General features: G+C 39.7%; 1 protein-coding gene across 8 annotated transcripts in view; it reads right to left on the reverse strand.

Moving 5' to 3' along the window:
- HDAC9 (histone deacetylase 9) overlaps positions 1–23,807 on the reverse strand; it is a 459,755-nt gene that overhangs the window by 256,747 nt on the left and 179,201 nt on the right. For 2 of the 8 annotated variants that reach the window (XM_051785902.1, XM_051785904.1), the window contains exon 3: positions 17,238–17,300. In XM_051785902.1, coding sequence (XP_051641862.1) covers positions 17,238–17,300 — 63 coding nt within the window. Of the gene's footprint in view, positions 1–17,237; positions 17,698–17,742; positions 17,990–18,017; positions 18,070–18,181; positions 18,469–23,807 lie in introns of those variants that run through there. The other 6 variants (XM_051785905.1, XM_051785901.1, XM_051785908.1 and 3 more) reach the window with 5 other exon arrangements.

Consider the following 23,807-nt stretch of genomic DNA (forward strand, 5'->3'; position numbering starts at 1 on the left):
TAAATCAAGATCATTAATTCTGGAACAGCAATAAATGTTTAGATTTTGGACAAGCTGGGTATCTATTCATATCACTGTGAACAACTGATCAACATTTTGAATTGCTTAGGAGACAAAGTCAAAACATGAAGTGGACAGGAACTGGCACCCATCTACCAGACATGCCCTAAGGAACACTGTGAGAAAGTGTCTGTTACCAGAATAACTGAGAGCTGTTCATATTTTGTGATATGTTATCCAAGAAATTTGAATTAATTCTAAAATTGGCATAGAAAAACTGCAAATCATTCTTCCCAAATTATAAATGATTTTCTAGTATTTGCTTTTTCTTATTTAGCGATTTCTCCCCACATAAGAACAGGTTTCACCACACCAAGGGAGAATCCAAGTGTTCCAAAGATGTTATGGATAAATTCATAGCTTTGCATGAAGAACAAGGGCAAAATGACAATAGAAATAAAAATTCAGAAAAAGTTGACTTAATCTTATTTAATTTTGGGAAAGGTCAGTATGAAACAAGGATACTGTCAGTCAAGAAAGTGAAATAAATAAAGTAATAATGACTTTTTACAGTGTAAGAGAGACAACTCATTCAAAACATAACAAATATTAAATACTGAAATGTGTCACTATGCAAATATAAACAAATCCTATACATGTAAGACATCCTTCAGGCCAAAGAATCACAAGCAAGACAGATTATAAACACTTTCACCTTCTTTCCTTCATGATGGGAAGAGCAGACCTGTGTGTACAAGGACCACTGTGTAGCTACTATCATGTCCCAACACCCTTGAGTTTTTCTGACAGTGTAAAGCAATGCAATTCGGGGAAGTTCAATCAGAGGCACCAGCCAGCTCCGCTCTCAACTAAGTGGGTCATACCAAGAAAAAAACTGTGAGAAACACCTTTTATGGCATGTGAGATACAACCTTCCCAGGAAAGAAAACAAAATCAAAGGTTACAGAGGAGAAGACCATGGCAAGCCCTGTGAAGAAGAAAAATAAAGAAATACTATGTTTTATACAGACCTGTAAACATATAGGTCTGTACTGAAGTTTTCATAAATTAAACCAGATCTTTCATTTCCTAGCAGTCTAATCTCTTAGAAAGGCTGGAATTTCCCCAAAGCACATTTGTTTCATCCAAGTGAAATTATTAGTTGCCAGAAAATTGTCAATAGTCAGACACTGGCATGTACAATCTGAAGACCATGGAGTAAAATGAGGCAAATTCCAGGAGGAAGCCAGTGCCTGCTCCACAGAGATGACAGGCAATTACCACTGATTTCCAAGCTACAACCAGCGCTCTCTTAAAAACTTATCTCAAATCCAGGAGGACTGGAGGTATCCAATCTACCTAACAGCACTCCAGATTTCAAAGGTTGGTCACTGAGTGAGAAGTTATTCTTCCAGCGCTGCCATCTGGCCTAAGAGGGAACATGCTTTTGAGTGACGCCAAGAAGGGATAAAAAAAGAGGTGGGAAGTATAAAATCAAATGCTGTCCTCTGCCACATAGGATCTTCATTTTTTTCTTCTATTATCCACATGAAATAATATCAACTATCTTATTAAGACAGAGATTTTTCAAAGCTGCAAAAATTAACAGCCAAGAGACACAGAGGAGAGACAGGGAAAAGAGCTAAATATTAACTAAATGCTTGAGAGATTAAAGCTCCGTGTTTTGAGCTATTATAGACTGGATCAAATCCACTAACAGTTAAAAATCTCAGGTTCAGGTGTGCCCAAAAGCCTGTAATTCTAGAAGAGATCCCGCCTGATTTAATAGCAGTAGATATGTCTAGTAGTGCTAACAGCTCAAGTGTATCAGACTATTGAGCAGAAATGAGTAGACATTATATTACTCTTGTAAAAATACAGGTACTTCTTGAAGCTATGCAAGCAAAATATGTTTATATGATTTGATCAATATTATCTCAAACAATATCTTCTATGGATATTGCACGTAACAACTAAAGCCTCAAGTCCCTCAAAACTATTATTGCCTAATGGATTATAAGTTAGACAAGCAGAGACAAAAACAGCTGTCATATTAATTTAACACTGCAACATTTTATTTTGTTGTATTGTTTTCATGACACATAAAAGCCTATGAGTATTGGAAAAGCCATAGTTAAGTTGATCAAGTAAGTGATATGCCATTTGCAGAGGTCCAAATACACCTGCACAGTTTTTCACCTTTATTCAATAGATTTCTCCCTCTCTCTCACTTATACACACTCTCAAACATATTTGACACCACCTTGAAATAACTCTGGTCTTTCAAGCCTCTTCTGTTGCTCTCGTTGGCACGCTGTTGACTTCTTTTAGCCAGGTTATAGCAAAAGCATCTTGTCTAAAAATTTTAAATTGCAAAATAACGCCCAGCATTAGGAAGCACACCATACACACATTGAACTAAAGGACGAAAAAAAGGGAAACATGTACAAGTGATGACCTAGACTAGAGCCATATTGTTTTCAGAGATCTATAGCTGTGGGTGATAGGATAGTTACAACACTCCATTCTGGGGTTCATGCCTTATCTCCCCCTTTTTTCTTCTGTCATGGCTGAGTCAGATATCACTTTGAAGCATGCAAGCCCCCAACTTACAAAAGCTATTTCATTCTAGTGAAGACAGCAGTACCCAGTAAACTGCCCCTGTTCTGACATCATCATGTACAATTCACAGAAACTATTTTGCTTACCCAGAAACCTAAGTTTACAGTGTTCAAAAGCCACCAACTCATCTTGGGACTGTTGAGAATAGAGGTCTTCCTTCTGACCAAAAGAAATAATAGTAGGAGACTCCACTACTTCAATTAAATACAACTTTAAATCCAACTAATAAATGAAGTTATAACTGACTAATAACATTTTTTTTCCCCTTAATCTGGTTAAAACTGCTCACTAATCTTGGAAGGAATGTTGTATCTACATCGTCTTCAAGGGAAATTAATGCATACCATGAAATGTGGGCATGATAAAACGTAACAGCTAAAAAAATTTTAAAAAAATGTTTGCACCATTAAGTCTGGCCCTGTGAATTTTGTAACAGAACTCCATCTAAGAGTAATTTGAATCTATAGCCAAACAGCTGTAGTTGGTGTTTTAGAAACTGCCTTGGCCTCCTACCTTAGTTATTCTAGTCTCTGCTCTCAACAGCTCTTACTGATAGAAAGAAGTTCTAACATCTAACCTAAACTTTGCTTTGCTTCAGGCTATTATTCCATGCTTCACCATCTTTTGAGAACAAATAATTCCCTTCCTTCATTTATATTGTTACCTTGAAGTTATTTATAGCCAGTGCCCATGTCCCTTGAGCTCTCTCTGTTATAGGCTATAAATATACCTCCCTTAATCCCTTTTCATATGTTTTATCCTCTAGTATTTATATCAGATTTGCAATCTTTATATTTTCTTTTCATTTTAAACTCTTTGGTCCACAACTACAGACAGGACTGAAAATGAGTGGTGAAGCAAAAAAAATTTTTTCATTTTAAATAGTATCTGCTTATGCCAATATAATCGTGAACACAAGAGGCAAGATTGAAATGCATAAACTACCATAATTGCTTTAATCTCCTGATATTTTTAAGATTAGTTATTTTGAATTTAAAATTTCTAATGTTCTGTCTTGGCAAAAATTATTCTAGCCAAATGAGGGCCATGTACACAATTTTAAAAGAAAAAGGGGAAAGAGATATTCTTTCCCCATATGTTCTCTAAGAAACTATATCCCCTGTTAACAGTCAGAACTGAGTCAATTTTTGTTTAAACTTAACTTGTTTTAATCTCATAGACATTTAGGGAACAAATCAAGTTTGATGCAAACTGACTTTGTAAGATGCAGTTGTGAGCTTTGAATTCTAATTGCATACATATTCTGAGACAAAAGCATAACAAATTCTTTCAAAGGTTTAACAAAACGGTGACAGAGAAAGGGTCTGGATTTCATTGACGCTGTGACACTTGGTACCAGCCAAGGATCTGGTCCACAGACTTATCCAGACTTGCAAAACATCATTCATAAGGTGCCTCCCTGGAATTTGTGTCCTGTTCTGTAACTTTATGTGAAGAACTCTATCGCTGATCAGAAACAGTTTTAAAGATAAAAAGCAGAAGGGAAATAAATATTCTTTTTGAATTTAAAAAAAAGGTTGATAGTGCAGTGAGACAACAGTAATTGCTATTTTAACAGAGGTCTGGAAAGAAGAGTAATGAAAAACAGATCGATTGGGTTAAAACCACAGATGAAACAAATCTCTTCAGGATATTTCATGGAAGGCTCTGAGGAATGACAGAGGTCCTTATAAAGCTTTGTGATTGGGAAACAAAATAGAAGAGTTCACTCATTTTTTGCATGTGCACAGTAATTTCTATTGGGAGGAATGAATAGAATATACTTTACTGTGCTTCATTAACCTTGATATAACCTCAAAAACAGATGGCTGTCATTGCAGACATCTCAGTGACAACATGTGGTCAATGTACAGCAAGATTCAAAACTGAAAAGTACAGAAAGCAGGATAAAAGCAAGTTTTCATATTCATTAATGAGTCTTTGTCACCAGGAATATTTCAGTTCTGTTATCCTATCTCAAAGGGAGCCATGTCAGAAACAGGAAAAGACTAATTGGTTTTAAGATGATTAAGAGCTTGAAAAGACTTCCATAAGTAGAAAGAGTCTGATTTTCATTTGCACTACTATGCTTTTTTTTGCATGGAACACATACTATTTATATCTACCTAAGCAACCATCCATCTATATGGGAAGAGGAAAACCATATTATAAATGAGATTTATTTGCATAACTACAGGCCTTCTGGGGAGTGCAAGTAAGGGGTTATATAAAAACAAAGCAGACAGTGCAGAAATGTAAGAGTAATATATACAGCCTTTCTCCTGCAGAAAGTAAGTACTGTCTTCCTGGTAGACATAATGATTGCATTCAGAATCATGAAGTTTAAGCATCTGAACATGTTATCTAAGGAGAAAGGTGAGTTTTCTTCTCTCTACTGAGGTTTTGGACAATTACTTGAATACAAAGTCCTGACAGATGGACAGAACAAGCTATTTCCTATATGACTGTTACTAACTAATGCTTCCGGTTTTCCATCCTGTCCCACTGGGGACATAGTTTATGGCTGTCACCAGTTCAGATGTACAGACTTGCACACAAAGCAACAGCAACGAAAATCTCTCTCCTTTCAGATCTGGCATCTTTATGTCTTGGGAATTTGGAGAGGTCCCAGCTGACTGTGAATCTGGTGAACGTTGCTCCGATTTTCAAGAAGGGCAAGAAGGAGGACCTCAGAAACTACAGGCCTGTCAGTCTCACTTCAGTGCCTGGTAAAGTCACGGAGAACACTATTTTGGAAGAAACTGAAAAAAAAAGACAATGCAGTCTGGTCATAGCCAGCATGATTTCATGAGAGGAAAGTCCTGCTTATCAAACCTGATTTCCTTTTACAACAAGGTAAGCCATCTAGTTGATCAAGGGGAAGCCAGCTGATGTAATCTTTTGAGATTTCAGTAAAGCTTTCGATCCTGTCTCTCACCACATCCTTCCGGATAAACTGTCCAGCACAGAGCTGGATAAACACATCGTGCAGTGGGTGAGCAACTGGCTCACGGGCCGAGCACAGAGGACAATAGTGAATGGGGGAACATCAGACTGGGGACCTGTCACTAGGGGGGTCTACAGGGCTCCATCTTAGGTCCTGTGCTCTTCAACATCTTCATAAATTACTTGGATGCAGGACTGGAAGGGATACTAAGCAAGTCTGCAGACAATACAAAACCGGGAGGAGCTGCTGACTCTTTCAAAGGCAGGGAGGCCCTGCAGAAAGACCTCATCAGAAGACTAGGTAATCACCAACCATATGGAGTACAACAAGGGGAAGTGCCGGATTCTGCACCTGGGATGGGGCAACCCTGGATGTATGTACAGACTGGGGAATGAGAGGCTGAAAAGCAGTGCCGTGGAAAGGGAGCTGGGGGTCCTGGTCAATGGCAAGCTGAATATGAATCAGCAGTGTCCCAGCAGCCAGGAGGGCCAACTGTGTCCAGGGGGGCATCAGGCAAAGCATCGCCAGCCAGTCTAGGAAAGGGATTGTTTCATTCTGTTCTGCACTGGGGGGGTCTCACCTTGAATACTGTGTGCAGTTTTGGGCACTGCAATATAAGAAAGATATTAAGCTTTTAGAGAGCATTCAAAGGAGGGTAATGAAGATGATGAAGGGTTTTGAAGGGAAGCCATATGAGGAGGGGCAGGCACTGATCTCTTCTCTGTGGTGATCAGTGATGGGACCCGAGTGAATGGCCTGAAGGGGGTTTAGGTTGGATATTAGAAAAAGGTTCTTAGGGTGGCTGGGTGCTGGAACAGGCTCCCCAGGGAAGTGGTCACAGCACCAAGCCTGACAGACTTCAAGAATCATTTGGCTGATACTCTCAGCCACATGGTGTGACTCTTGGGGATGGTCCTGTGCTGGGCTAGGAGTTGGACTCGATCCTTTTGGGTCCCTTCCAACTTGAAATATTCTGTTATTCTGTGATCTTAAACTTTGGCTGTTAGGGTGGAGAGCACAGTCATTTTGAAGTGTTCTGATCCAAAAAATGTCTGCACTTTGTGTCACCAGGCTCAGCACAGCCTAGTGCCAGCCATAAAAGTCAAACTATGCCTTCAACTTGAAACTGCACTGAGTAAGAAATTTACAGCAACAACTGTGACAATTATATGGTCCTTCTGATCTGTGTTTGCTAACATGTCAGAATCAGTTAATTACATCATGGTTTTGGTTTACATTTGGTATTTGGTATTTGATACCAGTGCCTAAGCAGCAACCAGGAAACAGCATCGCAGGAAAGAAAATTTTTCTCCCATAACTTGAATTCTACTGATTTCCAGGTTGTCTAGGAAGTCTAAGAACATACCAAAGCACTCTTATGTTACAAAAAGTAAAGGAGGATAGGAGGCAGTCAGTGGAAGAATTTCTAGCAAAACATTTTCTCCAGATATGAAGAATGGAGTAGAAATTCAATGTAACAGCCATGAAGGCTTTCCTGGAACGGACTCTTCATGTGGCATTGCACTAGGACTGATACAGTTTTGAGGTGCAGACAGCTACTGGTGCAGATTTCTGAGGCCAACAGACATATAATGTTCTACTTAATACAAAACAATGTATGCTTTTATGGTATTTTCCTTTCATATTAACAGCTGAAATGATAAAGGCTGTGGATGATGAACAGCTGTGGATGATGAACAGCTATGGATGATGAAGGGTAAATCACTGGCACCTTCATAGGGACCGAATTAGCATAAATTCTACTTAATGGTAAAGTGCTATGTAGTTCAATGGAGTTTAGCAAGGTGCTAATTAAGCATGAAATTTTAGGCTCTGTCCTTTAAATGTTGAGAGGAGCAAAGCCTGTATTCTCCACAATTTTTCCCAGGCAGCAGTTTTACATATATTTGGGGCCACTGTATGCCAGAGCTGAAGTTGAGAGGAATGGTTGTCCCTCCCTTCCCCACTCATGGCCCCTCTGACCCTGAGGATAATGCCCTCCTTCCCCACACTGCAGCACACACAGCAGTGGCACAGGTCACATTTTAACCAGGGGCAGCTGTTCACTCCATCAGTCCCAATGGACACATGAACACCTGTGTTGGTACAAGCAATGTGACTGTTCAGCAGAAGAATGACAGCCCAGGACGAGGGAGATGATGGGATGTCTGCTCTTCCTTCGCAGCAAGGCCAGCTGCCACCTCAACGGGCCTCCCTCACTCCTATGTACTGAGGCCCTACATCTGTACAACCACAGACACAGCATTCACAGATAACAAAAATAAAAGATTTAAAAAAGGAGAAAGAGGAAAATTAAGAAAGAAATAGTCCAGATCTCTACACTCACTCATGTCTTTTTGAGTCTGCAGGACAACACTAAAGCCTATTTGGTTACTGATTTTTAAAACCTAGAGCTGCACCTAGAGCTCCTAGTCACCACCCAGAACAGGCCTAGCAATAGTATTCCCTAGAGGAAATAACAAAACCAGGTCCTTAAGAATGAGTTCCTGAGGTCTTTGGGAACAAACGAACTGCTGCAGACCTCTGGGTATCTGCAGAAGAAGAAGAGCAGGCAGACAATGAGGTTTATGGGATGCACATTTGCCTCTGGTGGGCTGCTAGGCCTGCAGAAGAAGAAAATCACCTCAGGCACTCATTCAAACTTACCAGAACTAACTTGTGAAACCCAGAGTTCCCAAAATTTTTGACAGGTTTTAATATAGCCACCAGAGTGTCCTCAGTGAGGAGAGACACTCTGGTGGTAAGATTGGTGGTAAGTACATGTATATACATCTTTGTAATTATATATGCATATCAGTGACAACTAGATATGCATGACCAGTAACCAGAGAGAGGCATTCATTCTTAGACAAGGTTTGAGACTTTTAGCCCAAGGGTTATTTTTTTCTACATATTCCCATTTCTAACCATTTATTTTCTAAACAATATAGCTGTGTCAGTATTAGCATTCTTAATCATCCATAGCATCATCATTACTTAATTCAGCTGCATTAGCATTCTTTCTTTATTTTTTTGCCTGTAGCCCTTTAATGTTGTCATTTGTAATTTCCCTTCTTGTCTCAGTGAGTTCCCCAGCTGCATCATTATCACCCTGTATATATTGGCACGAGAAGAAAAATAAAACAAACCAAAACCAGAAAATAAACACAGAGTTCAGAAAACTGCCTACTAGGTCAAGCAGAAAAGGTAAGACAAGGATGGTGCAGCTGGCACGGGGATGGAAATTTATGGCAAAGCTCTGCTGAGATTGCTCTGCAGGTTCTCCAGGAAAGTTGAGCTACATTTGGAGGGAAGGAGTTCAGGATGGTGAGATGCAGCAGAATTTGCAGTGTGTGCATAAACAGACTGTGTCCTACACCTCTTCCTCTCACAAACCTCATTCTCAGACCAAGAAAACAGAAAAATAATCTCTACAATGCAAGAGAAATTCCTACAAGAGTAACACAGCCCTGTGTTGTTTTTAACATCTTTTGTTGATTCTAAAATATTCCTACTTTTCCATGTATTCCTCATGATGGTAGTGAAGATTTTATTGATAGAAACTTCTCTCATCTTAGTTGATCACTTTCCTAACTGTTTTCACCTATATTTTTCCTGTGTTTATGGACAGTTAGAACTGTACTTCCAAAACCACTGGTTTCCACCTCCCACATAGTTCTCTTGCATCTTCAGTGCTTTTCCCACCCTCCCTCACAACAGCATTTTAACAGAGGAAGTGCTTGTATAGATCATCTCTGCCCTACTACTCCATTTATAAAATTGTTCCATAACTTCTTCAAACCTCTTTTTCTCCTGCCAGTCTTTCTGAGTGGATCTGTCTTTTGGAGCCTGGAATAGTTTTGAGCATATGCACGACACAGGCTACTGTGACCAAGGTAAAGTGCTCTCCTGTATTTAGGTTCCACTAGATTTCAGCTGCTGCTGTGCAAGGATTTTTACGATGAGCCTTTTGAGGCATTCTAGTAATTTCTATGTAGTCCTTTAACGTTATGTATCTACATGTAATAGTAGCTATGTTAATATAAAGGCAATATAAATAAAAATACTGATGATTTCCCATTTGCTACTTCTTACACCATTCTGTGCCCCATACTAATTCCATCACTATTCATGTCAGCTTGAAATCTCAAAATATCTAGGTATTTTACTTTACGTTTCTTTGTGATATAGCAATACATATATTCTTTTAAGCATTTTAAATCTTCAAGGTCAGATTCAAATTCGAATATCAAAAACTTTAACAGTCCTAGAGTTTTACTTCTTTTGTGTCCATAAGAAAGATACTTCACAAGGCTTAGGAAAAATATACATTTTTCATCAGAGGCATTTATCTAGAAATCAAGCAAGTAGAGGAAAAGGAGTAAGAACTCGTAACAGCAAATAATGAAGTTGTGAACAGGTAAATAAAAAGGCCATCACTAACATTTTACTAAATGGAAACAGGGGTAGGAAACTCCAGAAAGAGTCTCTATGTATGATTAAGCACTAACAGACTGTTTTCCTTACTCCCTCTCATATTGTTACTGCACAACACCAAAAAGGTGGTGGCCTTGGGCACCAAGAAAGAAAAAGGAAACTTGGATTAAGAACAGAACAATTGGGGGAAATTATTAAATTAACATTAAGCTTTCTCGTTATTCCATTCCAGACTTCATTGAAATTGAATGACTGCGGTTCCTCCCTCTGGCATGCATACCTTCAACCACAGGGATCATGAAAGAGAACAATAGGCTTTGATTGTAAAAACATGATTTATATATTTGGCATTATCAAAGGACTTGTTCTGTTACTTCTTGTCTCCCTTTGATGATACTCAGTTTCATTACTAGAAAGAACATGTTATCATCAGAATAAAGCATCCTGCATATCTAGCATATTCATCCACAAAAGGCTTGAATTCTCGGAGCTCTTGTCATGTTTGTACACTCTGCAAGCTGGAAGGAGTTTACAACCAAGAGAGACAAAACAAATAAAACAGATGTGTAGGCTATGCTCAGATTATACTAAATGCCAAAGTACCTTTACAGTCATGCACAGAACTGCCAGGCTGACAAAAGGAAATGAGCTACACATTATATAATGGGAGGTAAACCAGTACTGTATCATTCAACCTTGCAGAGGCTTCCACTAATTTGAAAGCCTTTTTACACTAGTAACATTTTAAAGTAGAACAAATCATGTGCCTCCTGATTATGCAGAGAAATCGCACAAAGACAGAAACATGCCACTTATTTAGAGCAGAAACCTAAAAAAGAAAAGATGGAGTTCATTAGATAATTATAATCCATTAATATTCTACTATTTTATAAATTGGTAGCTTCCTGAGCAACAACTACAGTCAGAGGCTGCCCTGACACCGAGCTGAAGATCTGCTACTTTTCTGTTTATGCCACTCTTCACTAAATTGTCACTAAAAGCTAAAAGCTTGCTCCTAGTTACACACACGCAAGCACAAAGATCCCAGTGAACTTCCTTAGGAGAGAATGAACCTCACTGTGTTCTTCAACAACTCCGTTTTAGGTTTAAAGTTTTTCTACTGAGCAGGAATGTTTGTGAAGCAGTCGTAAAGAACAGTTTGCTAAAAATCTGACAATTTGCTAAAGCTTCCTGTTATATCTTCTGAAAAGCACCTAGAAGGCTAATTGTACAGCAGGCATCACTTTTACGTAACAAAACTAGAGGGGTCCATTTTGGAGAAGCTGTGTGCATATGTGACATGTTCACACTGAACATGGAGCTTGACAGTGCCGGCCCCTAAAAATAGCGCCTGGTTATCCTTTTTCTCATCAGCAACCCCGGCCTTGTCTCTACTCTGTCATTTGATGCATCAATCTGGCCTCCTGGCTCTCTACTCCAAAAGAGATGGGAGCAGTGGTACCCTGAGGTACCTTGTTTTAGTAGAGGTAAGATGTTTGCATCTGCTGCAAGCACACATTTTAAACAATATCCCTGCTCCTCAGCAGGCAGTTATCATGTTGTTTTGGCAGCAGGAAGGAATCTGTGGTTTTTCTTGAATGTTGCTCTTCTTTATTTAAACTACCAGAAATAAAGCAAAAATGACAGAATGCTCTGTCTATAAATAATCATTCCGGTGTATAGTTATATTAGGAGGTAACTCAGATGGCATGATAACGCCTAACAGGCTAATCTTAGACCTGTAATGCCATAAGATGAAAATAACTAGGCTAAGAATAACTGACCCAGAGGAGTCAGCCTGTTAAAGAGATCCACAGAACAGGGCATTTTAGATTTTCATGTTTTTAACAATAATATCTGCCAATTAGTTTCTCTACGATATTTTGGATTGTATCCAATATGTAAAAACTACCCCCAGCAGAAGTTGGGAAAGGTTAAAATGCAACAACACCTGAAACCTTCCCCATCATCTACACCAAAACCTGAAATAAATTACTATACAAACATATTTTGCAGGCTGCCTATCTATTCTGCTTTCTCACAGCTTTTGCTTTCTCTGCAAAGACTGTGCAGAAGAAAGGGACTGGGCAGTTGGTACAGAAACACAGGTCTGATTAAAGCTTTGGCAGCAGGATGAGATTCAAGCGTTCCTCATATGTAGAGCAAACCTTACTGAACTAAATGGATTCTGCACACAGTTTTACAGGACGGCAGACTCTGGCTGAAACTGTGTGTTTGAGTGCAGTGCAAACCAGTGAGTATTATAAAGCTGAACAGCTAAAGTAATAAACGGCTGAAGTAAAAAGCTCTCTTCCAATAAAGAGATTTAGCTCAACGCACCGGAGAGAGGGGAGCTGGTGTCCTAGCGCCAGCACTAGTGAACCTCTGTACTAAATGCAGGGTTTAATGGTCTCTGGAAAGACGCTGAAAGAGGTTTTGAAGTAATGTTCTGCATACTTTTTTATTTACTTTCCAGCTCTTGTAACTTGCTATTCTTGTCAATCTTGTACTTTGAAATTCTTATTCCAGGCTTTTCCCACAACCTATAAATATACCTTGTAATACAAAGCAGGGCTGTCAGGTAATCACATGGCTTCAGAAGCTGGGACTTGAATAATAAGAAAGAAAAGGCAATGTTTTAGGGTTGTTACAGCATCAGACACATGAAACTGGCATCATTAGTCTGTAATCAATGTATTCTCAATAATGCAAAACAGAAAAAGCAGCTCCCTTCCATTTTATCACATTTTTGTTCAACTGAATTCATAACCGATGTCTTGTCCAGTATACATTGCTGGGCAGAGCCTCTACCCAAAATCAGTGAGATTTTAACTACATAAGACCTGCCGGTCTCTGTTGCTTGTTTCTTCTCATTGTATTAATTGTATAAGGCTAAGGCCTCACTCTTCCCCAACAATTAATTCAAATACTTCAGCTACTACAATGAAGCACTAGATTTTTTTGTACCTAGCCTTTACAATGGGCAATGAAAAAGCCACTCCGGCTGTTATCCAGAACTTCCCTGTACTGAATTTCTGCACTCAATTTTTTCATTACTCTGAAGAGAATCACAAAGTAAAAGCTCAGCATATCTATTCTCACTCTCTACTTTCTCTGATGTGTTAGGGTCTGACATACCAGATATGCAACATTTTGTATCTGTAAGAAGTTTATGTTACCTGATTCAGATATGCAAATAAGTCAAGTTTTTCATGAATATCAGAGCAAAAGTATAAATTAACCTGCTTTCTTCAGGTTCTCCACAGGAACAGGTGAGCAGGTGAAGGTTTTGTTTGGTCAGGAAAAATAGGAGAGCAAATATCAAAGAATTTTGCTGAAGGCAATATAAATCCACGTGTAAAACAAACCATGTATATATGAGGCCATGCAGACACATGACAGATACAACATACAAGACAAAATCTGTACACTGGGCTTTACTAAGGGAAAATAGCTCATGAGGACCTGTCAACCCACGTACAACATGAGGCGTGTAGCATTGATTCTGTCATTTATATTCCAGTGACACAGCGTGAATTTCCTGACGGGTGCAGAGAATAAAATACTCTACATTCACTTACTACATTTGTGAAATTGCAGGTGTTTTACAAGCCTGTAGGTAGATGAAGTCAATCAAATTAATCATTCTGAATGATTATATCCCCTTTAGATATAAATCTACTCATTCCTGAGCCTGACAGGTATCATTTTCCGTATTTCACTGAAGGGTTAGCTGACGTAAGCAGGATTGTGTAACTTGCTCAGGTCACCTGTCAAGTCGCTGACAAGCCAAGCTTTAAGCTCACGATCTCCTTGAACTCTTGATTTTTCAACACAACAGCTTTAGGCAGGAAGCAGAGGATGCCTTATTCAATAAAAACCAAGGTGGAATTCAGGCAGGCTGCTGCAAGGTTGTACATCAAGATATGGTCAGTGGAGCAAACTTAGCAACCTTACCCCTTGGAAAAACAGCACAGTATATTAAATCACCAGAAGTTAATGAACTTGGTACTGTTTCTTGAAGTCTCACATCTACAGATACCATGGCTGGGTAGGTTCTTCTTTCTCTTTCACACAAGTGCCCTCTATTTGAGAAATTTAGCCCTACACTAGTTATTTATTAACTATATTTTAATGAGTGTTTCTCCTATGGACTGTGCTGCACCAAATGCTTTTTTTCAAGGACATACAGTTTATTATCTGTGTTGTGGTAAGATCAGGGGCCAGCTGAATGTTAGGGTCCACCGTGGCATTGCACACATATGGAAGTTGAGGTTTTTTGGGTAGAATAAAAGGGGCAGCATAGATAAATAGTAATTCCAGCTATATAAGAGGCTTTAGACTCCAGGTTTATTTTTTAAATTATGAAACTAAGATAATTATGGTATCAAATAAGAATACATCAGCATCATTTTCCTAAATAAAGATGCACAGCACTTGCTACTGCATTTTACAGCAACAGTACCATATGGGAGAATCTAGTTCAGCCTTCTCAGGATAGCTGAAACTGCTCTCTGCAGTAAGGTGTAGGTGTCTGCAAATTACACAGCTTCTTGAGTCAGTGCCGATCTAGATTGCTCCATTCATAATTAGACTTTTGATTGGTACCTATCCAGATCATCTCATTCATAGTATGACTTACAAGCAGGGATGGAGACAGACAGGCAAAGCAGTAATTGAGGGAATACCAGGAGAACTGTTTCACATGACAGAAGTATTTCCTATGTCTGCTATTGTGAGAGAGTTCTTAGACATTTTGCTTTGCAAATACGTAGTCATTGGCCATTGAACCTCTCCTCTTTGGGGATCGCTCCAGCCCAGTTTAAAATCACAGTTGCATAATATATCTGTGTTGTTATCTGGATAACAGCAAACCTAAAAATCCATTGACTATTTCAAATTATGCTTGAAGTCTTTGAAGCAAGCATATCAAGGGAGCAAACTGCAAATGTTCAGGGATCTGCTTGTCTCTGCAATATGTGCAACTTTTTAACCTGACTAAAAGTCATATCCATGCAAGTGAAGATAACTTTGAAGTAAGGACACTGTAATAAGCAAAATTCAAATGATTTTGCTACTCCAAATGATACTGCATATCGTCATACCCTGGCTATTTTTTTCTTCCCTATACTCAACATAAAGGGAGACAACACCTGAAAAGTTACCAGGCCTAAAACTGCAAGACTGTGAACTGGAGGGAGCTGAAGGTAATCAGGAGCAGCACCAGGCCTTGTGGTTTCACATGACATGAGCTGAGCTGCAGACTATGCACAATGTCAACTACTTGCAGTCTAGTTGTGTATTTTAAAGGCCAACTGAAACACAGAGAAATAATTTGTGTTGTATAGAATATATATACTTAAACATCTTTCACCTAGGTAATGTTCTCGATTAAGGTTTTGGGGTTTTTATTTTTAGTCTAAAAAAGCCCTCTCTCTATTCTACTTGGCACTACAGAGGAAATTGTATATGTTATGTGGACCTACCTAATGTACTATCAGATAAAAATCAACAGTTACGTGATATTCGTGTTTCCAGTGAAGAAAAGCAGAGCTATAAACTTACAGAAAATTACCTCCTTCTCTTGAGTTTCAAACCGCTATTACTCATACAAAAATTAGTTGGAAGCTACAAGGCAGCACAGTGAGATAAACCCCCCAGATTTTCACTTGTGTACAGTTAACTTCAACTGGACATAGTACTAAAATGAAAAACAAACAAAAAATCCCAACAATCAGGAGGGAGGGGAAGTAGTCAGTCTTATCTCTGACCAATACAGAAGTGCTGGACACCTGTTGAGCTGTTCAGGAAAACTAAGGAAAAGCAATAATTCTTGAACAAGAGGTTGACACTGTAGATGGCTTTCCAAAAGTTTAACACTTTCAGAGAAACTTTTACTTTTACCCACTGTCTTTGCTAGAGCTTCATTGTTCAGACTTATAAACACATCTTCACCTGATTTGTGTCCTTGACAAAGGAACTGTAACTGGATCACAAGTAAAACTCTAAGCTCTTTTTCTATAAAGCAGGAAAATAAACAATTTTTAAACAAACAAACAAACACGGGCTCAACAGGTGTACCAAAACAGGTAACATGTGAAGAGAGGTATGGTCTACATATATATTTCTTTTCAAAAATTGGTGACAGTCGAGTTTTGTGAAAGAAAAAAAAGAAATAGGGAAAAAAAAGAAAAAGAGAGAAAAAGAAGAAAAGCAAAAGAAAGAAAACAAGAAAAAGAAAAATAAAAAGAAAAAAAGAGAAAAGGGGGTATAAACGAAGACTAAAGTACACGCAAACAATTCACCCTGCATTCTACATATAGTCCTCTATAAAGCTAACTTTATGCAGAACAAAGTCAGAAACCTAGGTTTTAAAAGATGTAAAACAGGTAACATTGTGCCTCAAAAGACAAGAGTTTCAGTCCAATAAAAACAGAAGTGGAATTCACATCTTAGGAGAGAATAGGCAAGAGCAACCTGAAATTCTGACTTTTTAGCCTGTCTAAATTGATATCTTAGCTGCATGGCAACAATTCTTCCAACTTAATTTATCCTCAGTCCATCATTTGCAGGTCTCAAATACAGCTAGCAAAGAAACTATAAAATACAAGGGTAGCTTCAAATACATGCGATATTCTTTCAGAGCAGCTTTGAAACACCTTCATTAAATAACACAACCAATTTACATCTCAGTGAGTCATAATATATAACTACTATTGCCAGGATCACAAATATTTTCAAAGTAACAAAATAAGCCACATAGCTTAAAGACATTTTAAAGTAACACTTTAATGAAAAGACAAAGGGATTGGTATTAAACTCCCTTCATATGCAAACTAGGGAAAAGGAAACTCACAGAAAGCAAATCCTGTTTACAATAACCATATGATTAGAATTGCCTATGAGGGGTTCCAAGTGCAGCCTCCTGACAACGTCTGTCTGAGGAAGTCTCTCCCTGGGAATAACCCTGTATCGTGAGCCCCATTTTGCAATCCCGCAACAAAACAAACAAGGAAACCCAAACTAGATTTCAGTTGTGAGCATTCTGCTGTGTCTGGAAAGCAGCAGAACAAAGGAGAAAAACTCCCCACAAAAGCAGCAACTGCTATCTAAAATACTACCAGAACTATTTAACAACAACTTACATAAAGCCCACAAAAACTGTCACTTCTGTAACGGAAGGGTGTTTTCTTGTCATGTATTTTCCCGGTCAGCCACTGAAGTCTCTTACCTGAGCTGATCATACTGTGCATTCTTTGCTGAGCCAAGAGCTGTTCGCGTCCAGAAACTCCATCTGAGGAAAAACACGATTCACTCTCGTAAATTGTCTGCAGCATATTCCAACTGGTCTGCACTTCAGCTACACAAGAGATTCATCACTGCACTTGCACATGGGCGTCGGGCACGACCCTCTGCGGTCCTACCTCCTCAGCGAGGGTTGTAGGATAATATGCTTCGGCAATTAGCAGTGTTTAAGCATTTGCACAAGTATCTATCAGAAGAGGGGGGAAAACCCCAAATCCACTGGCGGCAGCCCCCGGCCGCTGGAAGGGAGCCGTGAGCGTGCGGGGGGCTGCGCGCTGCCGACTTGGAGCAGTTGCGTTCGGGCAGCCAGCGGCAGGTGGAAGGAGAAATGAAGAAATATCTCTGCGCTCTGGGCTTCCTGGCAGGGCGGGAGGGGGGTGGAGGGGGGGGAAGAAACTGCCTCTAACAAACCGTCAACCCGAATAAGCCACCTTTCCAGGGACCAGGAGCCCCGGAGGATTTAATCTGAATGACCCCAGGCTAGTCCCGCGTTGCTGTGCCCGCGCCCCTCTCCTCTGCCGGCCGCCGGTCCCTCGGCCAGGCGGCTGGGCGAAGTTGGCGGGAGCAGAAGCGATAACTCATTTGCATTTGAATTGACACCCTCGTGGCCCAGCGGCGGCAGAAATAGAACAATGGCCGGCCTGAGCCAAAAATAGGTCAAGCATGGCCGGGTGATTGGAGCCTGCATTAATGCGTTTAAAAATACCACAGCAAACACAGCTGTCCACTCTCTGTCTTTCAAACTGCCGCCCGTCCTCTCTCCGCCGCTCGGCCTCGAGCTCAATTAACCCCTTCCTCCTGCCCAGCCCGTTTCGGTGGGAAGACGCCAGGGAGGGAGGCCGGGAGGGCAGGAGCGGGACAGGAACGCACCTTGCCCGGGACTCGCGCCCCTCTCCCGCTTCACCCTCCCCCGGGGAGTGTTTTGTGAAAAGCGAGCAGAACGCCACGGCCTCTGTCTGTATCGGTCCTAAAATAACGCTGGGAGGTTTTGCTGGCGATGTGGTTTCTGCCTCGCCCACGCGCAGCCATCCTGCTGTTCTATTTTTGCTGCCCGTTTCTCTGGCTACGCCACAGTTGGCTTTGGCAGGGGAGCCAGGCGGCTGCCTGCTCCCTGCAGGACCTGCAGCCGACGCCGGAGAGGCGATTTCTGCAGCTAATCGGGTTGGGGGTAGCAGAAGGCGGGGGCAGATGTCAACCTGGGACCGGGTTTTGTGCGTGTAGTTATAAGCAGCCTTTCCGTATTTAGCATGCTTCATGTAATTCTTGTAGTAAGTCACCAGTTGTGGCACAGCATGTTAGACACACTCACCGTGTCTATGTTACTGTTTGGTTGAGTCGTTAAAATTTGGAGAGAGACAGCAGCTCACACTTATTTTTAGAAATATTAGGCAATTTGCACGGTGTCTTTTTCAGTTCTACAAGATGATGTGGTTTCAGAAGAGCAGCGTTTGACAGTGTATCGGACAACAGCACCATGCTCCTCTGTGGTTGGGAAGGTTTCACACATGATATGTGAAGTTCATTTTTCATATTTCAGAAGTTGCATATCTCATTTGTTGATTAATATACCTACGCATTTTACTGTTACAGATAATATTTTACTTCTCTGGGCCCTGCTCTGCCTTATAGCACTTTTTACACAGGTGACTAAAGCCTGTTGCTACCTACATATATTATGCATCAGCTTGACTACTCACCTACCAAAATTACAAGTCCTGTTCCATGTCCCTGCTTTAGGGGAGCAACACTGGCCACTGGGATGCGATTCCTCACTGTAATCAAGAAGGCAACACAGAAGTCGTCTTGGAACTTTCTAGAAATCCACCAAATTCCCAACTATTGACATAATTTGCTCCTGAGGACACAAGAATCTGCCCATTATTTGAGGCTTGGTTCTGCCTTTTAACTTATATGACAGATCATAGCCAAGGGAAGTATATTTTTTTTTATATACTTCTCACAATTGTGTTACCAAAGAAAAGATTCAGGGTAACAAAGTACCGTGACACTCCTCTGATGTTTGGATACTTGATGGTATCTGGGAGGTCTGTGCCTCAAGTCTCCTCCATCATCCCATTTCCTTTCTCAATGTGCCAAATGACCTGGTCCTGCTGAGGGTTAGGATCTGTCCCAGACGGACAGAGGGAGACCACAGCAGCTGGCAGCAGCAGGGGTTTCCCTGCAGGATCCTCAAGTTAGCACCTATTGCTGCTCACCACCCTGCTCTCCTTGCCTTCTCTCTTCCCTCCCCCCATTTTCCACGGCAGTACTGCTCCCGGGGAAGCAGTGAAGCTCTGCAGATGGCATCTATTCAGCTCTGCAAAGGGGCATGGGCATGGGTTGAGCAGGGACAATGGCAGCACAGTGACAGGTAGGGTGTTACAGTGCAAGACAGCAGGTGAGCATAACACATACCATCGCATCACTGACTGCTGACCATTTGATGTCATAAACATTTTCTCTGGAAAATAAAGATACCCAAATGTTTTGTGGGAAATACGTGCCACTTTCACAGTACAGGGCAGAAGTTTAACACAGTGCAAGGGGGATCACCAGGAGAAACAGAAATCTTCTCTAATGCAGAAAAAGCTTTTTATAGAAAGAAGCAAATAAAAAAGTGGAATTGCTTATGCCCTTCAGCCAACCAGAACATGACGCTGTCTGGTGATTCACTGCCTCAAAATAATCAAGTTTCATATTACAGGGAAACACTGGAGGAATAAGTTAAAAACAGGTCAGAACATCGAAAATGGTGGAGTGTAGGATCCTGGTATTAGGTACCCATACGTATTTGTAACTTCTTATATATGCAGCTGCATTTTTAAAGATAGCCTTCACAGTTCTAAATGACTTCAAATACTTCAGTAACTAAATAAAAGCAAACCATATGGAAGAGTAGAAAATGTACATTTAGATATTTAGCTGCAAGTATTCTTAATTCTGGTGTACGTATTTTAAGCTGACAGACACATAAACTGTCCTATCTTAGCTAGTTCACAGACCATAATAACTACAGCATTATACTGTACATTTTAAATGATATATAAAAGCTATATCAAAATACTTTACTCATGAAGTCAGTCACCACAAAGGTAGGGCTTTTACAACCTGAGTTCTTCCAATTTGCTTTGACGTATTATGGGCCTACTTTGGTACATGCTTAGCTTTAAAACACGTGTGTAAATCCATTTCTTTTCAACATAATATTTAAGCACATGCTCAAATTCTATTGATTGCAATAGAATTTAAGCACATAGTTAAACACTTTGCTGAGTCAGCCCAGATTTTAACTGCACGATCACGTGAATTTAAAGAGTTCCTTAGGAGTCCCACAGGGAAAGAATAAAGGGTTCATGCCTGAAGAAAACCTGGTTTTTATTTTTAAAACTATAGATGTTATAAAGTGACATTTTCATACAAGAACAAGGCATTTTCTTTCTGTTTTTTTCAAATGCATTTTCTAAACTTGTGGAAATTTAATGACACTGTTGGTAAGGGTAAACTGCTGAAATGATTTAGTGCTGCTGAGGTGACTCTAAATGCAATCAGCAACTTTACAGAAAATGTAAGGCATGTTAGTAGCACTAAGATCTCATTACAGCATTTTCACAATGTGTTTCTCTTATTTTCCCTCTGAGTTGTTAAAAACAAATAAATAGAAGGATATTAAATCTGGAAACCACATTACTGCAACATTAAGACTAAGAAATTAAGCCCTCAAATTAGAAAGAGCTAAGATTTCTATTGCATTATTAACTCTGCAACACTATAAGTAACACTTCCGTTTTGTTTTGTTTTTGGTTTTTTGTTTGGGTTTTTTTTTGTTGTTGTTTTTTGTTTTTGTTTTTAATTTTTTTACTTTCCTTTCAAAGTACAAACAGTATATAACTGGTTGTTTTTAGCATATCCCATTTCTCACTCATGTTATTCTGGAGCATAGCCTTCATTAATATTAATAACTTTTCAACTTTTGCAGTTTTCTTAGTCATAAAAGAATACTTGCATAGGTTTTTTTATCATATTGCTCAATTGTAGAACAAATATTACACACAAATAAATAGAGATGTTCTCTAGCTTCTAGTCATATGGTTAAATGAGGACAGCGCAGTCTTACAGATGTCCCATTCAACCTTCCTTCAGCCCCTTTTTCATTTGGCTAGTGAAAAGGCAGCAAGACATACTATGCATCAAAATCAAACAATTCATAAAAAAAGCAGGAGCTAAATCAAGGTTGCATGGGTAGTATTAAATTTGGCCTATTTCAGTACTGAAGGTTTGAGTTCTAATCTTTGCAGCCTAAAGAGATCCTAACTATTTTTGTGTATCTAATCACTGGGATTAAAAAAAAAAAAAAAAAAGAAAAAAATTAACTATTGTGTAGAACAGATGTTTCTGTTAGTCACAGTTCATTAGATACCATTAGTACCACGTGAAACCCAAACATCCAGCATAAATTACTGCAGCTTACGCTAGAGGATTAACTATGTTAACGAACAGCAAAAGACTATTACCACCGAGTAGCAGATGGTTTGGGATCAGTAAGAAATCGGGGGAGATGCTGTAGTGGTCTGGTCCTGCTCCTCGTTGGAACTAAGGGGCTGTATTCCAAGTCCCTGGGGAAGTTAAAATGGATCACTTAATCCACATGCTCTGTTGGAAATATGTAGTGCATGAATGTTTCTGACTAGTTTTCTGTGTAGCAAGCCTTGGCATTGCCTCTGCAGGAATACATGTTGCTTTCCTTTGCACTGCTGCAAAACCACATGATGGACATTTTACAAGTGAGGAGAAAACAGCAATTCTAATGTTTAAGCTCAATTCAAGCTTCAAAGGAATTTTCTAGGACAAAGGAAGGCGTATCTGTAGCCTTAGGGGATTTTATGACAAACAATGGGAGAATAAAACTTTACAAAGTTTTGAGGATAAGAAGCGCTATGCTAGATAAATGGATGGGTCTCTTATCATCTCTCATATAAGAATACAGAGAGCCTCACATCTTTCTCATGCAAATTAGTTCAGGGGTTTTGTAACTAGTTTATGACATCACTTCTTTCTCCTCTTAAAATATGACTTTTTGTTCACATAAATAAGTCTACTAGAAATTAATTGCCAGATTCAGAAAAACACCTCAACAACACATACTTGATTATAAGTGCAAGGCTTAAGTTAAGCATATTCTTAAGGGCTTCATAAATTCAAAGGTACTTTCCTGAATCAAAAAGCTAAGTAGTAAAAAAACCCGAAATACCAATGTGGAGCTATGAAATAAATAAATATTTAGGTTAGGAAATACATACAAAATTCATTTATTCTGCTGACAGAGTTGTTTATCAGGTCGGAACAAAAATCTCCATGTTTTGTGGCAAGACTGAGGTTAATTGCATATAAACACACAAGCTATGCAGCCAAAAGCAACATCAAATATTGACAAATAAATGCCTCAGACCAGCAAAGCACTTTGTCCCTTTTATGCCATTAATGAGGTAAGCAGAGATACAAGCAATGTGAGATTTACCGGCTCTTCCATGGCTATGCTAATCTTTCTTAGAGAGACACACCTGTATGGACATGCATAAAGGAACCCTAGAGCACATAACAGCTGGAAATATGTTCAGCATGCTCCAGGCATTTCAAGCTTGTTGCACATCTACTGAGCAGATAATCTGTACATCCATGCAGGGTTTTGCACAGCATCTCCTGATGCTGGGTAGTCTGGCAGGTCAGATCAACCTGGTCACTGTTCCTGGACAACAGACTACTGAGCCTTTATGGCTAGAAAACCAATAGGAACACCATCTCTAGCTTGCAATATATGCCTGGGTTTAAGTGACATTTTTGGATTTAAGACAAGAAATATAGGCCATGCTTGCTGTCTGGAGAACTGAACTGTGAAAACCAATGGCCACGCAAAGGATTTAGGATCATAGCAGAAGTCAGCCAACCAAATACAAGCTCCTAGGACCACACTAGGACCAAAAAGGCTAATAAAATCTTTGGATACATAACAAGTTTATATTGAGTAACAGCAATGAGGTGATATCAAAGAGAATATTCTTGGGATACTGTAACTTGTTCCAGTATAAATACTTGAGAAAGAATGCTGAAAAACAGGATGGCTAGATAAAATTACGCATATAGGCATAAAATAGGTTTGGAAAAGCATTGAAAACTGGAAACTCAGACCTGTGATACTAAGTTTACAGAAGTTCAGGGTGCCTTGGCATTATCCATAATACACAGGGAAAGATGTCCAGTGGTATGGTAAAATGGTCTTTCTTTTAAGAAACAACGCTTTAAGAGAAATCCATCTGTTAGAAAAATTCAAGCCAAAGGTGGACATGCATTTTAAACACACTTTAACCACTGCAGCAACTTACAAATGGGCTTTATGTCAGTATTGGCCACATCTCTGAAAAGAAAGCTCTGACATTTCTACATGGCAAATTTAAGGAAGGTTTTGTGTGGGACTCCAAGACAGGTCTCATCTCATGACCTT

The sequence above is a fragment of the Manacus candei genome, unplaced genomic scaffold, assembly GCF_025592945.1.
Source record: "Manacus candei isolate 608988 ecotype Guabito, Panama unplaced genomic scaffold, ASM2559294v1 h1tg000021l, whole genome shotgun sequence".
Taxonomy (NCBI): Eukaryota; Metazoa; Chordata; class Aves; order Passeriformes; family Pipridae; genus Manacus; species Manacus candei.